At 36.0% G+C, this 18,716-nt stretch overlaps 1 protein-coding gene across 5 annotated transcripts in view; it reads right to left on the minus strand.

The window, feature by feature from the left end:
• Positions 1-18,716, minus strand: part of ATG4C (autophagy related 4C cysteine peptidase) — a 100,275-nt gene that overhangs the window by 53,020 nt on the left and 28,539 nt on the right. For 3 of the 5 annotated variants that reach the window (XM_025288568.3, XM_025288567.3, XM_025288566.3), the window contains exons 2-3: positions 18,248-18,386; positions 5,421-5,504 (exon numbers count right to left, since the gene is read on the minus strand). In XM_025288568.3, coding sequence (XP_025144353.1) covers positions 5,421-5,504; positions 18,248-18,323 — 160 coding nt within the window. In that variant the 5' untranslated portion in view covers positions 18,324-18,386. Of the gene's footprint in view, positions 1-2,880; positions 2,974-3,583; positions 3,625-5,420; positions 5,505-18,247; positions 18,387-18,716 lie in introns of those variants that run through there. The other 2 variants (XM_025288570.3, XM_025288571.3) reach the window with 2 other exon arrangements.

The raw sequence follows: 18,716 nt of genomic DNA on the forward strand, positions 1-18,716 counted from the left end.
TAACTTTCCTTCCAAGGAGTAAGCGTCTTTTAATTTCACGGCTGCAATCACCATCTGCAGTGATTTTGGAGCCCAGAAAAATAAAGTCTGACACTGTTTCCACTGGCATGCTGTGATTCACGGGGTCACAAAGAGTTGGACACGACTGAGCGACTGAACAGAACTGAACTGAACTGTAAAAGATAAAAGGGCAATATCTTTAAAGCCACAGAAAGAAAAAAATCATTAACCCAAAATTCTATACCCAGCAAAAAAACCTTTTGAAAATGAAAGCAAGACTCTTTCAGAGATACAAAAGCTGAAAGAATACATCACCAGCACCCCTGCATTGTAAGAAATGTTAAAATAAGTCCTCCAAGCAGAAAAAGAATGAAATTTAGCAGACAGAAATATGGATTCCTACAAAGGAATGAGAAATACCAGAAATAACTACATGAGCAAATATGTAAGTTTTCTTACCACTTAAATCTCTTGAAGGATATTGACTGTTGAAACAAAAACAATAACAATGTATTGTGGCATGTATTAGACACAAATAAATAAAATATATGACACTAATAGCATAATAAAGACCAGGAGGAGGGAAGTGCAATACACCACTCCAAGGTTCTTATACTATATGTAAGTTGATATAATACCACTTGAAGGTAGACAGTGATAAGTTAAAGATGTATACCAAAACCTTAAAGTAACCAGCAAAATAACATAATAAAAAGTTATAGCTAATCAGCCAGCAAAGAGATAAAATAGAAACCAGAAATAGTCAAATATTCTGAAAGAAGGTAGAAAAGAGGAAAAGGGAACAAAGCAGATTTAACAAATAGAAAGTAAACAATGAGATGACAAACTTTACTTTATCAATAACCATATAAAAGGTGAACACAGGCATATCTTGTTTAACTATTCTTCACTTTATTGTGCTTTGCAAATAGTGAATTTTTTATACCTGAAGCTTTGTTGACAACCCTGCATTGTCAGATGATGATTAGCACTTTTTAGCCATAAAGTAATCTTTAATTAAGGTATGTAGAAGCAACTGTTAGAACCGGACACGGAACAACGGACTGGTTCAAAATTGGGAAAGGAGCACATCAAGGCTGTATGCTGTCACTCTGCTTACTTAATTTATATGCAGAGTACAGCATGCAAAATGCCAAGCTGGATGAAGCTCAAGCTGGAATCAAGATTCTCAGAAGAAATATCAATAATCTCAGATATGTAGATGACACCAAAGGTAGAAAGCAAAGAGGAACTAAAGAGCCTCTTGATGAAACTGAAAGAAGAGAGTGAAAAAGCTGGCTTAGCATTTAAACTCAGCATTTAAAAAAGCAAAGATCATAGTATCTGTTCCCATCACCTCATAGCAAATAGATGGGGAAAAAATGGAAACAGTGACAGATTCTATGTTGTTGGGCTCCAAAATCACTGCATTGGTGATTGCAGCCATGAAACTCAAAAGACACTTGCTCCTTAAGAAAAGCTATGACAAACTTAGACAGTGTATTAAAAGCAGACACATCACTTTGGCAACAAAGGTCTATATAGTTAAAGTTATGATTTTTCCAGTAGTCATGTACAGATGTGAGAGTTGGACCATAAAGAAGGCTGAGGGCTGATGAATTGATGCTTTCTAACTGTGATGTTGAAGAAGACTCTTGAGAGTCCCTTGGACTGTAAGGGGATCTAACCAGTCAGTTCTAAAGGAAATCAATCCTGAATATCCACTGAAAGGACTGATGCTGAAGCTGAAGTTCCAATACTTTGGCCACCTCATTAGAAAACACCCTGATGTTGGGAAAGATTGAGGGCAGGAGGACAGGGAGTGAAAGAGGATGAGATGGTTGGATGGCATCACTGACTCAATGGATACGAGTTTGAGCAAACTCTGGGAGATAGTAAAGGATAGGGAAGCCTGACGTGCTGCAGTCTTTGGAGGCACAAAGAGTTGGACATAATTGAGTAACTAAACAGCAATATTATTTTTTAGATATAATGCTATTGCATGCTTACTACACTATTATACTGTGTAAATACAACCTTTATATGTACTGGGAAACCAAAAAATTTGTGCAACTTATTTTATGGCAATATTTGGTTTATTGCAATGGTCTGGAACCAAACCCACATTATCTCCAAAGTATGCCTATAGTCTAAACAACTTAATTAAAAGGCAAGGATTATCAGATTGGATAAAAAAGCAAGATTCAACTATTCACTTCCTACAGGAAACAAACTTTAAACATAAAGACAAACAAATTAAATGTTTTAGAATATTTAAAAAGATATACCATATAAGGTATACCATATATACCATATACCATACCTAAGCAAAAGAAAGCTTAATATAAGACAAGTATGCTGCTGCTGCTAGACAAGTATATTTCAGACCAAAAAATATCACCAGGGATAAAGAAGGGTTTTATAATTATAAAGGGGTCAATTCGTTAACAGACCAAAACAATTTTAAATGTTTATGCATCTAATAACAGAGCTTCAAAATCAGTGAAGTGAAAACTAATACAACTGCAAGGAGAAATAGACAAATCCACAATTACAGTCTGAGATTTCAATATCCCTCTCAACAAGTAGGACAGTGCAAGAATAAAGATTTGAACTCAACCAACTTGACTTAACTGTCCTTTTAGAACATTTCAGTAATAGAATACACATTCTTGTCAAGCACACAAAGAACATTTACCATATTTAGAACATTATACCATATTTAGACCATAAAGCAAGTCTCAATAACTTTAAAGAGATTAGAATCATAAAAGTGTTTTCTTTGAACACAATGGAATTAAAAATCAATAACAGAACAAGATCTGGAAAATGTCCAAATTGAGCAATGTACTTCTAAATAATTAATTTCTTCCTACATACCCTTTCTTAGTAAATGGCAAAAAGTCATGTTTCAAAAAATTCCACACTGTGGGATCTTATTTCCATAACATTTGGGCATAATCTTGGCAATATCTGGAATAAGAGAGATCCATGAAAATAGCAGAGATAGCACAAGAACCAAGACCATATCCAAGAAGACCCTTTGATATGTTAATTTCATGCCCTTTCTTCTGTTCTATAAAGAGATCCCTAGGCAAAGCTCCACCCTGGGCTGGCTTCAGCTCAGAAAAAAACTTTTATTATTTTCTAGCCTCTGTGCTACCCTCTCTACTTCTTAAAAACTTTTTTACCCTTTTTTCCATGTACTTTTTTTTTTTTGTCCATAGGTTAGAATGATTGTCTATAGGCGTTCCTTAGCCACAAAATTAGGAGGGAGAGAGCCTTATCTCCGGTTATTCTTGTTAAATCCTTTGGGTCCCTAAGAAAGAACTGGTATGCTAGAGATAACCACACATAAATTTTTTCCTTAATGGTCTCTGGACCCATCGTGTCCTGAACCATCTAAGAGAAAATCTAAAAAAATCCTAGCCAGATTGGGGCATGGTATCTAAGGGGAAATGAGGCTTTCTTAAAATAAGATAAAATCCTTAACTGCTTCTCTTAGAGATACCTTAATTTTTTATTAAATTTTGGTACTTGATCAAAATAATACCGATTGGAAGGACCATTTGGATTTACATACCATGAACATTGACTTAACAATGCACAGCATGATATCAAACTCTGGGAAAGAAAAATTGCATAATATAAGTTTGTAGTTCAAGAAAGGTAGCAAGATAAATTTAAACCTTGAAAAAGCAGATCAGACTTTGCATAAAGTAATATAATCATATTAAGATTATAACCTTACAAGAATCTTATACTTATTTATCATCATTAATTCATTGTAGATAACTCAGAGGGAGGCAAAATAAAACCATTGTGATTGGAAGCACTTAGATCTGTGAAACAGATTGCCAACACCTTCAAACTGAAAGGGAATCGAAACAACTGAACAAACTATCCACCAGATAAATGTCAATAAATAATGAGAGATAAGTGACTCTGGTTAAAGTAATTTGACTAAAATCCTTAGCAAAACGAAAAAACTATTAGAAAATATTTACATAATAGAAAAAAATAATTAAAAATCAAGAATTTAAGTGGGAATGTGATCCATCAGAACTAGATTGAAAACAACTATTATACACTGATGGCTCTATAAGAAAAAAAAAGAAAAAAATATTTATCTTCTCTGGCTCTGTCCACTCAAGTGGCCTGGGGAAATGTTATCTCCACAATGAAACCTTTTTCTACACGAGAAACCAGAGTTCATTGGGAATGGCTGATTTTATATCTGAGGCTGAAAAGTATAAAGTGGGCATGGCACATCTACTTATAGAAGAAAATAGAAAATTTCCAAAAATTACTTAGCATTTGTTGAAAGATAAGCCAATCTGAAAGAAATCTCCACTGGCTAACAATTTGAGTACCATAAGACGATTACTGGTGGAGACTGACCAATGCACAGTATAGAACCTAAAAACCTATGAGTCCTTATAGACATACAAAGAAAGAAAAGATTAGCATTAAAATATTTCAAATGTGATCAACAGAATATTATATTACTATTAAGCCTACTTAAATCTACCTTGTAGGCTTGTTATGAGAATTAAAGACATTTCTCAAAGAGTTTAGCATGATGCTTGACACATAGTAGGCACTCAATAAAGGGTATAAATTATTAAAAGAAAATATACAATAATAACAGAAAGGATGAGTATATGTGAGAATTCAGAAACATCAAATACAGTAAACAATTTCAGAAATTGGAGCATCCTTATGAACTGGAAAACTTACCATTTTTAGGTTAACTAGAAGGTATACTTTTAATTATTATCATACACTTTAAAATTATCAGAGAATTTGATAAAAATATTAAGATATCAATTCAAATAATATTTATTTAGCACTCATACTGTAAGTCCAAAACTATGAGGGAATATAATAAATGGAGTACAATGGTATGAACTTTAATTTCAAGGAATTTACAAGAAACTCAAACCACATGGCAGTATTTTATGTAACATATTTTATGTGTTAGGAATTAGCATAGTTAACCTTCTATCCATATTTTATGTGTTACATAAAATACAGGTTCTTAAAAGATACATGCCAAAACATATGCATAAAAAGTAGAATGCAGATTGCCAGGGGATGAAAGGAAGAGAGGAATGAGGAGTTACTGTTTAATGGGTACCGAATTCAGTGTTACAAGAGAAAGAGTTCTATAGATGAATGGTAATGATAGTAACACAACATTATGAATGTATTTAATACCACTGAACTGTACACTTAAAAATGACAAAGATGGCAAATTTTGTGTTATGTGTATTTTACCACTTAAATACATAAAAATAACTGGAAGTGAAAAACAAAAGAAATATGTCAAATGTAGATTAATCTAGAAATAAAATAATGAAAACAAAACAGTGAGTTTCTACAAAGATTTTTAAATGGATTACAAATTTAGCACTTACCTTCATATTTAAAATGGTAACACTTTCCAAGTAATAATACAGGAGAATTTCTACTAAAATATGTCTTCGTTTTCAACACCCAACCTAAATGAGACAAAGAGAAAGACAGTTTTGCAATTAAGGGATTTCAGACTAAAAGTTTAGCAGCATTTTCTTTTATTTCATTTCAAATCACTAATTCTCAATACAGATGTACATCTTTTAGAAGTGGAGCAAAAATATGTTGACAATGAACTGAAAATACAGGGCACTTACATTAAATATTTTAAAATAAAGCTAAGTATTTTAACCACATTCTATCTACTTAACAGAGAAAACATTTTAGTTTTAATTTATTTTCCAATAGAGCACAATGTTTTCACGGTATACAAATTAAAAGTTAAAAATTCTACTCCAGTTTTCTTGACACCAACCATCTTCCAAAAGGCAATAAGTATTACCAATTTATTGTATTTCCTTCCATTTTAGATAACTTAAAAGTTAAAAATATTTGAACATTCCAATTAAGTAATTTAGGGATAAGATCACAGAGTATACTGCTGCTGCTGCCGCTAAGTCACTCCAGTCGTGTCCAACTCTGTGCGACCCCGTAGACGGCAGCCCACCAGGCTCCTCTGTCTTTGGAATTCTTCAGGCGAGAATACTGGAGTGGGTTGCCATTTTCTTCTCGAATGCATAAAAGTGAAATGTGAAAGTGAAATCGCTCAGTCGTGTCTGACTCTTAGCAACCTCATGGACTGTAGCCTACCAGGCTCCCCTGTCCATGGGATCTTCCAGGCAAGAGTACTGTGGGTTGCCATTTCCTTCTCCCAGAGTATACTGGTGCTTATGATAAGAGCAGATCTCTGAAGTTTCCTAGGGAAATCTGTTTTAACCCCATCATTTCGGCTTAATAAGGATTTCTGAAAGTGATATACAAAGCTTTCAGACATTTTCATCTCAATTTTCCACCTCCCAAACCAAATCCTCAATCCTCAACTTTTAGCTGCAAACTCTAACTCTTTCAATTTTCTTCCTACTAAACTGTCTATATCTAAAAGGTACTACCCTTTTGGCTTTTTATGATGCCATTAATATTCTCAATTTCCTAAGAAAAGCACTTGCTCATTACATTCCTGAATATTCCCAAGTATATGAAATTCCTACGTGCTAATGTAGCCTTAAAAAGCAGCTCCTAAAATGTAAGAACATAGAAACAGAATCTGAAACTGGGAATCAAGACTAGGTCTAGTCTTAAGCAGACCAGCATTTATATTTAACAGAGTTGTTACAAAGTTTAAATGAGTGACTTTTATGAAAGTGCTTCCTTAAAGACTATAATACAAATAAGTACAAAGAACAAGTACATTAAAATATGTATTTATAATAAAAATCATACAAGTATCTGAGTTTGATACTGAAACAGAGAGAATGGAAAGTTAAATATACTGATTAGACTTTGGATTACTCCAAAGTCTAATTTGCAGTACTCCCCCAAATGGCTTCTTTGTCATCAGTCTTTCCCCATGCTAGCATATGCCACTTATCCCTGCCAAATTAATCTCCCTGTGGCTCAGCTTTGATTAGGTAATTCATCTACTCATCTGCTCAAAAACCAACCTCAATGACTCATTAACCTAACAGATTTATAATGAACTTCTCTGTAATACTAAAGACTTTCCTCAATATGATACAAATTACCTTTAGAGCTATCTTTTCCACTAATTTTCATCTATACTCAAGTGGGCTTTACTATTTGGTTCATATTATTCCATGACAAAACTATCCTCCCCAATATCAGCCCATTTCAATCCATTTAAATCTTCTTCTAATTCACACATGCAGTTGTTCTTGTTCCCAATTTACGAGTGTTATTAGTACCATGCTAGAATGATTTTAACCCCCAACCCAGTAACAATTCCCCCCTCCCCAAAAGGCAATATTTCCAAAGTAAGCCCTAAGAACTTCATAAACACAACCTTAAAAGCAAACAAAAAGCCTTTAAGGAGGACTTCTCTGTCCCTACACTTTACCTTCAACCTACACCCTCTTACCAGTCACCAGTCCTTCCAAAAGAAAGAAAAGTGAATCTGAGTCCGAGTCTGAGGCTCTGCAATGATCTACATTTTACATAAGCAATAAATTATCGTGCACAAAGAGAGTAGAAGTTGTCTTTTAAGAGTTAGGCCTAGAATTGACATAGCCTCCTTTCTCATTCTATTGGTTGACGTAAGACACAGTCCAGCCCAGATTCAAATGAGAAAAAAAAACAACACAAAATGTGATTCACTGAGGACTGTCTTAGGAGAGTCACCATAAACAAAGTGTTACCCCAAAACCTACAGTCCATTAAGTTAGCAATTATAAAATCACAAATAAAGCTTTAAAAGTGTAAACAAGTCAAAGAACATAGAAACAGTAGAGATGATAACAATTTTCTGCAGGAACAGAAATCATGAAGGATAATTTAGAAGAAGGATGAATTATTTAATATTTTAAAAAGGAAATCAAGTTTATATACCTCATAAAGTCATGTAAATAAGTGGGAGAGGAAAGCAAAAATTAAACATTTTTTCAAGAAAGTAAGCTCCAGTCTCTTTTAAAATTTAAGTGTTATGCCATTTCTAGTTCTGTCTTCATATCATAATACTGACATTGATAAAAAAATAATTCTAAATTACGTTCAGTGTATCCAGAGAACAGCAAGAATAGGGAGCCAAGGGAGGCTGGACTTGAATATGTTTCAAGACTTATCTAGATATGTGACCTTGAACATGTCAATGTCAGTTTTCTAATTTACAAAAAAAGAAAACCTTAAAAAGATAGGAGATTTAAATCTCAGAAAGATCTCTAACTCAGAAAGATATGAGATTTAATTGATAAGGTACATAAGGTATAATATACTAGTGGGTGCTCAATCAATTTCAGTCCTTCTTCACTACATAATGATCAAGGGATCAATCCAAGAAGAAGACATAACAATTGTAAATATTTATGCATCCAACATAAGAGCACCTCAATACACAAGGCAAACACTGACAAACATAAAAGGGGAAACTACAGTAACACAATAATAGTAGGGGACTTTAACACCTCACTTATACCAATGGACAGATCATCAAAACAGAAAATTAATAAGGAAATACAAGCTTTAAAATGACACATTCAACCAGATGAACCTAACTGATATCTTCAGGACATTCCATCCAAATGCAGAAAAATACACTTTTTTCTCAAGTGCATCTCAAGCGCACTTTCTTCTCAATATGTACTTCTCAAGTGCACATTCTCCAAGACAGACCACATTGTGGGTTACAAATCAAGTCTCAGTAAACTTAAGAAAACTGAAATCAATCATCTTTTCTGACCACAATGCCTAGATAAAAATTACAGAAAAAAAAAACACTTAAAAACACAAACACATGGAGATTAAACAACACATTTCCAAATAATCAACCAGTCACTGAAGAAATAAAAAGGGAAATCAAAAAATTCCTAGAAACAAATGACAATGAAAACACAGTGACTCAAAACCTATGGGATGCAGCAAAAGCAGTTCTAAGAGGGAAATTTATAGCAATACAATCCAATTTAAGAAACAAGAAAAACACCAAACAGACAACCTAACTTGACACTGGAAGAAGAACAAAAAAACCCCAAAGTTAGTAGAAGGAAAAAAATTATAAAGATTAGAGAAGAAATAAATGAAAAAGAAATGCAGAAAACAATAACAAAGATTAATGAAACTAAAAGCTGTTTATTCAAGAAGATAAATAAAATTGACAAATCATTAGCCAAACTTATCAAGAAAAAAAGGGAGAAGAATCAAATTAACAAAATTAGAAATTAAAAAGGAGAGGTTACAACAGACAACACAACAATACAAAGGCTCAAAGGAGCCTATTTTAAGCAATTTTATGTCAATAAAATGGACAATCTGAACGAAATGGACAGATTCTTAGACAAGTTCAACCTTCCAAGACTGAACCACAAAGAAGCAGAAATTATGAACAAGCCAATCACAAGCACTGAAATTGAAACTGTGATCAAAAATCTCCCAAAAAACAAAAGCCCAGGGCCAGATGGCTTCACAGCTGAATTCTATGAAACATTCAGAGAAGAGCTGATGCCTTCCTTCTCAAACTTCCAAAAAATTGCAGAGAAAGGAACACTTCGAAACTCATTCTACAAGGCTACCATCACCCTGATACCAAAACCAGATAAAGACATCACAAAAAAAGAGAAAATTATAGGCCAATATCACTGATGAACATAGATGCAAAAATCCTCAACATATTCAAACATCATAAAACACAACACATTCAAAAGATCATACACCATGACCAAGTTGGGTTTATCCTAGGGATGCAAGGATTCTTCAATATATTCAAATCTATCAATATGATACACCATATTAACAAACTGAAAGATAAAAATAATATGATAATCTCAATATTTGCAGAAAAAGCTTTTGACAAAATTCAGCACAAAATAATTTTGATAAAAATTTTTCAAAAAATGGGCACAGAAGGAATCTACCTCAACACAATAAAGGCCATATATGATAAACCCAGAGCACACATTAATCTCAATGGTGAAAAACTGAAGGCATTTCACCTAGATCAGAAATAAGACAAGGGTGCCCACTCTTGCCAGTATTATTCAACATAGGTTTGGAAGTCCTAGCCACAGCAATCAGAAAAGAGAAAGAAATAAAAGTAATCCAGACTGGAAAAGAAGTAAAACTCTCACTGTTTGCAGATAACATGAACTACACATAGAAAACCCTAAAATAGTGTCAGAAAATTGCTAGAGCTAATCAGTGAATTCAGTAAATTCACAGGAAACAAAATCAATACCCAGAAATCACTTGTGTTCCTATACACTAACAATGAAAAGTCAGAAAGAGAAATTAAGGAAGCAATTCCATTTACTACTGTAACCAAAAGAATAAAATACCTAGGAATAAACCTAACTAAGGAGACAAAAGAGCTGTATACAGAAAAGTATAAGACACTGATGAAAGAAATCTAAGATGACATAAACAATGAAGAGATATTTCATGTTCCTGGGTTTGAAGAATCAATATTGTGAAAATGACTATATTACCAAAAACAATCCCTATCATATTACTGATGGCATTTCTCACAGAACTAAAACAAAAAAAAAGGCATAATTCATATGGAAATACAAAAGACCCCGAATAGCCAAAGCAATCTTGAGAAATAAGAATGAAGTTCAAGTAATCAACCTTCCTAACTTCAGACTATACAGCAAAGCTTCAGTCATCAAGCCAGTATGGTACTGGCACAAAATAAAAAGAAATATAGACCAATGGAACAAGATAAAAGCCCAGAGATAAACTCATGCACCTATGGGCACATTATCTTTGACAAAGAAGGCAAGAATATACAATGGAGAAAAGATAGGGTCTCCAATAAGTGGTGCTGGGAAAACTGGATAGTTACATGTAAAAAAATGAAATTAGAACATTTCCTAATACCATATACAAAGATAAACTCAAAATGGATTAAAGACCTAAATGTAAGACCAGAAACTATAAAACTCTTAGAGGAAAACATAGGCAGAACACTGTATGACACAAATCACAGAAAGGTCCTCTATGACCCACCTCCCTTGAGTAGAATGGAAATTAAAACAAAAATAAACAAGTGGGACCTAATTAAACATAAAAACATTTGCACAGCAAAGGAAGCTATAAACAAGCTGAAAAGCTAATCCTCAGAATGGAAGAAAACAATAGCAAATGAAACAACTGACAAAAAATTAATTTCCAAAATATACAAGCAGCTTGTGCCACTCAATACCAGAGAAACAAACAACCCAATCAAAAAGTGGGGAAGAGACCTAAACACACATTTCTACAAAGACATACAGATGGCTAATAAGCACATGAAAAAATGCTCAATATCGCTCATTATTAGAGAAATGTAAATCAAAACTACAATGAGGTATCATCTCACACTGTTCAGAATGGCCATCATCAAAAAATCAACAATAAATGCTGGAGAGGGTGTGGAGAAAAGGGAACCTTCTTGCATTGTTGGTGGGAATGTAAATTAATACAGCCACTATGGAGGATAATACGAGACTCCTTAAAAACTAGGACTAAAACTACCATATGACCCAATAATCCTACTATTGGGTATATGCCTGGAGGAAACCAGAACCGAAAAAGACACATGTACCCCATCTCACACGCTAGTAAAGTAATGCTCAAAATTCTTCAAGCCAGGCTTCAGCAATATGTGAACCGTGAAATTCCAAATGTCCAAGCTGGTTTTAGAAAAGGTAGAGGAACCAGAGATCAAATTGCCAACATCCGCTGGATCACAGGAAAAGCAAGAGAGTTCCAGAAAAACATCTATTTCTGCTTTATTGACTATGCCAAAGCCTTTGACTGTGTGGATCACAAAAAAACTGTGGAAAATTCTGAAAAAGGTGGGAATACCAGACCACCTGACCTGCCTCTTGAGAAATGTGTATGCAGGTCAGGAAGCAACAGTTAGAACTGGACATGGAACAACACACTGGTTCCAAATAGGAAAAGAAGTACATCAAAGCTGTATATTGTCACCCTGCTTATTTAACTTATATGCAGAGTACATCATGAGAAATGCTGGGCTGGAAGAAGCACAAGCTGGAATCAATAACCTCAGATATGCAGATGACACCACCCTTATGGCAGAAAGTGAAGAGGAACTAAAAAGCCTTTTGATGAAAGTGAAAGAGGAGAGTGAAAAAGTTGGCTTAAAGCTCGACATTCACATCTGGTCCCATCACTTCATGGGAAATAGGGAAACAGTGGAAACAGTGTCAGACTTTATTTTTCTGGGCTCCAGAATCACTGTAGATGGTGATTGCAGCCATGAAATTAAGATGCTTACTCCTTGGAAGGAAAGTTATGACCACCCTAGACAGCATATTAAAAAGCAGAGACATTACTTTGGCAACAAAGGTCCGTCTAGTCAAGGCTATGATTTTCTCAGTGGTCATGTATGGATGTGAGAGTTGGACTGTGAAGAAAGCTGAACGCTGAAGAATTGATGCTTTTGAACTGTGGTGTTGGAGAAGACTCTTGAGAGTCCCTTGGACTGCAAGGAGATCTAACCAGTCCATTCTAAAGGAGATTAGTCCTGGGTGTTCATTGGAAGGACTGACGCTAAAGCTGAAACTCTAGTACTTTGGCCACCTCATGCAAAGAGTTGACTCATTGGAAAAGACTCTGATGCTGGGAGGGATTGGGGGCAGGAGGAGAAGGGGATGACAGAGGATGAGATGGCTGGATGGCATCACCAACTCGATGGACATGAGTGTGGGTGAACTCCAGGAGTTGGTGATGGACAGGGAGGCCTGGCGCGCTGCGATTTGGGGTCGCAAAGAGTCGGACACGGCTGAGCAACTGAACTGAACTGAACCCCATCTACACATGTTCATTGCAGCACTATTTACAATAGCTAGGACACGGAAGCACCCTAGATATCCCCTGACAGAAGCGAAGTAAAGCGAAGTCGCTCAGTCATATCCGACTCTTTGCGACCCCGTGGACTGTAGCCTACCAAGCTCCTCCATCTATGGGATTCTCCAGGCTAGAGTACTGGAGTGGGTTGCCATTTCCTTCTCCAGGGGATCTTCCTGACCCAGGGATCAAACCTGGGTCTCCCTCATTACAGGCAGACACTTTACTGTCTGAGCCACCAGGAAAGCCCTTTCCAATGACAGAGGCATGGACAAAGAAGCTATGGTACATATATACAATGGAATATTACTCGGCCATAAAAAGGAATACATGTGAGTCAGTTCTAATCAGGTGGAAGTCAGAAAGAGAAAAACAAATATCATATATTAACACATATATACAGTATCTAGAAAGATGGTACCAATGAACCTATTAGATCTAGGGCAGCAGTGGAGACACAGACATAGAAAATAGACTAATAGTCACAGCATGGGAATGAAGAGGGTGGGATGAACGGAGAGAGTAGCATGGAAACACATACACTACCATACATGAAACAGATAGCCAGTGGGAATTTGCTGTATGACTCGGGGAGCTCAAACAGGTGCTCTGTGACAACCTAGAGGGATGAGATGGGAAGGGAGGTAGGAGAGAGGTTCAAGAAGGAGGGGACACCTATGGCTGATTCATGGTGATGTATGGCAGAAACCAACATAATACAGTAAAGCAATTATCCTTCAATTAAAAGCAAATAAATTCAAAAAAATGTTTTAGTACTTCTTAAACCACACATGGTAAAGAACCCACATGCCAGTGCAGGAGACCTATGAGACACAGGTTCAATCCCTGGGTCAGGAAGATCCCCTGGAGGAGAGCATGGCAACCCACTCCAGTATTCTTGCCTGGAGAATCCCATAGACAGAGAAGGCTGGTGGGCTATAGTCCACAGGATCACAGAGTTGGACATGACTGAAGTGACTTAGCATGCACACAAACCACCCATACAATACAAACTCTAAGCCAGGAATACATATTAAACATTTTAGAATAATTTTCATCAATAAAATCAAACTAAAATACTATTCTATCGGAGAAGGCAATGGCACCCCACTCCAGTACTTTTGCCTGGAAAATCCTATGGACAGAGAAGCCTGGTAGGCTGCAGTCCATGGGGTCGCTAAGAGTCGGATACGACTGAGCGACTTGACTTTCACTTTTCACTTTCATGCATTGGAGAAGGAAATGGCAACCCACTCCAGTGTTCTTGCCTGGAGAATCCCAGGGACGGGGGAGCCTTGTGGGCTGCCGTCTATGGGGTCACACAGAGTCGGACATGACTGAAGTGACTTAGCAGCAAAATACTATTCTATAACTCAAAACTATCTAGAACATGTGACTGCTCAGTCACTAAGTGGTGTCCAACTCTTTGAGACCCCATGGACTGTAGCCTGCCAGGGTCCTCTGTCCATGGGATTTCCCAAGCAAGAATACTGGGGTGAGTTGCCATGTCCTTCTCCAGAAGGTACCTTCTGGAGGGTACTCTTCTTCAGGGTAACATGTAGTTACCCTGAACATTCTGTTCTTCAGAGATTAGGGATTCTGGCACCCCACTCCAGTACTCTTGCCTGGAAAATCCCATGGATGGAGGAGCCTGGTGGGCTGCAGTCCATGGGGTAGCGAAGAGTTGGACACAACTGAGGGACTTCACTTTCACTTTTCACTTTCATGCATTGGAGAAGGAAACGACAACCCACTCCAGTGTTCTTGCTGGAGTATCCCAGGGACGGGGGAGGCTGGTGGGCTGCCGTCTATGGGGTTGCACAGAGTCGGACACGACTGAAGCGACTTAACGGTAGCAGCAGCAGGATACTGCTAAAATGTGTTAGTACCAGTATGATAATTTCCAGACCTTATAAATGAAATCTTCATCACATAACCTATCCATCAGATTAAATGACTGAAAAGAATGTAAGTCTCTATTTTCAGATGACATGAGCTTACACAGAAAATCCTCTAGAATCCACAAAAACCTATTAGAACTAATAAAGGAGATCAAGTTTACAAGACACTTGATCAAATCACAAAAAAATAAGTTGTATTTCTCTATACTAACAATGGCACCCCACTCCAGTACTCTTGCCTGGAAAATCCCATGGACGGAGGAGCCTGGTAGGCTGCTGTCCATGGGGTCGCTAAGAGTCGGACACAAGTGAGCAACTTCACTTTCACGCATTGGAGGAGGAAATGGCAACCCACTCCAGTGTTCTTGCCTGGAGAATCCCAGGGACGGCGGGGCCTGGTGGGCTGCCGTCTATGGGGTCGCACAGAGTCGGACACGACTGAAGCAACTTAGCAGCAGCAGCAGCATACTAACAAAGAATATGAAAAGAAATTAAGAAGACAATTCACTTTAAAATAGCATTGAAGGACTTCTCCAGTGGTCCAGTGGTTATGACTCTACTTTCCAAAGCAAGGGGTGAGGATTCAATCCCTGTTCAGGGAAGTAAGATCCCACATGCTGCAAGGTGTGGCCAAAAATTGGAAAAAAATTAAAAATAAAATAGCATTGAAAAGAATAAAACAGGAATAACTTTAACAAAAGAAGTATAAGACTTACACACAGAAAACTACAAAATGTCATGGCAAGAAATTAAAATCTAAATAAGTGTAAAGACATCCCATGTCTATGAATTGGAAAACTTAATATGGAAATATTCTGTTAATATGTCAATACTCTGATCTACAGATTCACTAAAATCTATATAAAAATCCTAGCTGAATTTCTTGCAGAATTGATAAGATGATCAAAAATTCATAGGAAAAATGCATGAGATCCAAAACAGTTAAAACAACCTTGGAAAAGAAGAGCAAAATTGAAGGAATCATACTTTCCAGTTTCAGATTTCACAAACAGCTAAACTAATCAAGAGAATGTTGTATTGGCATTAAGAACAAACATACAGATTAACGGAATAGAATTGAGTGTCCAGAAATAAACTCTTTACATCTATGGTCAACTGATTCTACATAAGGGTGGCAAGACCATTCAATGGGAAAAGAATATTCTTTTAAACAAATGGTGCTGTGACAACTAGAAAGCCATATACAAAGAATGAAGTGCAACTTCTACCTCACATCACACACAAAAATTAACTCAAAATGGATCAAGGACCTAAACAGAAGAGCTAAAAAGAAAAAATATCTTTAAAAATAGGTGTAAATCTTCATGATCTTGATTTAATCAACATTTCTTAAATACAGCTTCAAAAGCATAAGCAACAAAGAAAAAAATAGGCAAAGTGGACCTCATCAAAATCAAAGTTTTATGCTTCAGTGGACATTATTAAGAAAGTGAAAAGACAACTGAAGAATGAGAAAGAATATCTGCAAATCATATTTTTGCTGAGGGATTTTCATCTAGAATATATAAAGAACACTTAGAACCCAATAATAAAAAGACAACCCAATCTTAAGATGTGTAAAAAATTAAATGGACATATCTTCAAAGAATACATACAAATGGCTAATGAACACATGACAAGACACTTACCTTCATACAGTCATCAGGGAAATGCAAATCAAACTTACAGTGAGATATTTCACACTCGCTAAAAGGGATCTAATTAAAAAGATGGACATTAACAAGTACTGCTGAGGATATGGAGAAATTTAAACCTTCCAACATTGCTGCAGGAATGTATAATGGTCCAAACAGTTTGGTAGTTCCTTAAAAAGTTAAACTTAGAGTTAATATATGATCCAGTAATTTTACTCCTAGGTACATACCCAAGAGAACTGAAACTAAGTTTACACAAAAACTTGTGCACAATATTCACAGCAGTACTATTCATATAGCCAAGAAGTAGAAATAACCCAAATGTCCATCAACTAATGAGTAAAGAAAATGGCATATATCCATACAGTGAAATAGTACTCAACCATATAAGAGAATGAGGTATTGATACATACATGCAACAATATGGATGAACTTTGAAAACACTGTTTTAAGTGAAAGGAGTCAAAAACAAAAGACCACAAGTTATATGATAGCATTTATATGAAAAGTCCAGAATAGGCAAATCTGTAGAAACTCCAGTACTTTGGCCACCTCATGCAAAGAGTTGACTCACTGGAAAAAAACTCTGATGCTGGGAGGAATTGGAGGCAGGAGGAAAAGGGCATGACAGAGGACGAGATGGCCAGATGGCATCACCGACTCGATGGACATGAGTTTGAGTGAACTCTGGGAGATGGTGATGGACGGGAGATGGTGATGGACAGGGAGGCCTGGTATGCTGCGATTCATGAGGTCACAAAGAGTTGGACACGACTGAGCAACTGAACTGAACTGAACTGACAGAGGCATAAAGTAGCATGGTGGCTGTCAGGGATTGGAGAGAGATGGGGAAGAATAGGGAGTATTCTTATACTGCTAATGGGTACAGGGCAACTTTGAGATGTGATAAAAATGTTCTGGAGTTAGTCACGATGGTTGTACATTTCTGCAAATATACTAAAAGGCCACTGAATTATACACTTTGAAAGGGTGAATTTTAGTAGCAAATGATTTATCTCAAATTTTCAAAAAATTAATGCCTATAATCTTCAAAATGCAATGTTAAGCTATTAATGTTAAGTTATTACCAAGTTTTAACTGTCTAAATAGCTAGCTGGCCGTGATTTCCAGTGAATCAGGAGCCAACAGCCAACTGTGTTTTACTTGAGTTTGCACTGCCTATGGGTTTTATTAAATTTTTCCATTCCTATTTTATGGATATGAACTTCTTCCTGTTGACAATAATTCTCCATATTTCTCCACCTTTGAAAGATTCTTCATCGACAGTTTGTTTCCAGTCTGAAGTATGCTTCAAAACAACTATATGATCCTTACCAGATTTGTATGCAAACCAAGAATAACTAAGTTATAATTAAGTGTCTGAGTGTGCTCCTAGAAGAAAGTTATATGTATCAGAGTATGAACTTTAAATGGTCTGCTTTGTGTGTTCAGACATCTATTTTGCTTGGTTCCTGGTTCAGACATGAGGCTGCCTGAAACTGAGTCTGAAAAACTGAGGTAGTATCCATTACCTGAATAAATTATATCTGCTTTGGCATTTTCCTTTTTAAAGGACCACGTGATATGCCTGAGTTTCTAAGCAATATTTATGAGGATATTTGGCTCTTTCTTTAGGAAGTATTCTTATATACTTTGTAACTGACATATATAGAGAATATATTATATTTTATTCCTTACAGAAATATTTCATTCAAGGAAAACCTCAGCAATTGTTACTGACTGAATAAGGGAGATAATACATATCTTCAAATATTTCTTTGGATTATATAATTTTCAAATCATGATACTTACTATATTTCATGTTGTTCCAAGCAGATATAAATTTAGTTTTCAGCTTATCGACATCATCTGTTCCTGTGGCCTCCATATTCAGATTCTAAAGAAAAAGCCATCACTTGATTGCATTCTTCTGTAAGTTTAGTCTTTTGCTCTGACGTAAAGAAAAAGTTAAAGAAAAATAAGTAATGAGTATATATTCTATGGTATAATACCTGCTAAAGTTACTTAAGCGATTAAATACAATTTGAACTGGAAATGAGCAAACAAATTTTTCATTTTACAGAATAAAATATAATACACTCTATATATATTTAAATTACAAAATATATTTAATACCAAATATACAACAATAAAAATTATCACACAAGAGACTTCCCTGGGGGTCCAGTGACTAAGACTTTGTGCTCCCAATGCATGGGGCCCAGGTGCAATCCCTGGTCAGGGAACTAGATTCCACATGCCACAAACAACAGTTTGCATG

Source organism: Bubalus bubalis, chromosome 6 (assembly GCF_019923935.1).
Source record: "Bubalus bubalis isolate 160015118507 breed Murrah chromosome 6, NDDB_SH_1, whole genome shotgun sequence".
NCBI classification, from domain to species: domain Eukaryota; kingdom Metazoa; phylum Chordata; class Mammalia; order Artiodactyla; family Bovidae; genus Bubalus; species Bubalus bubalis.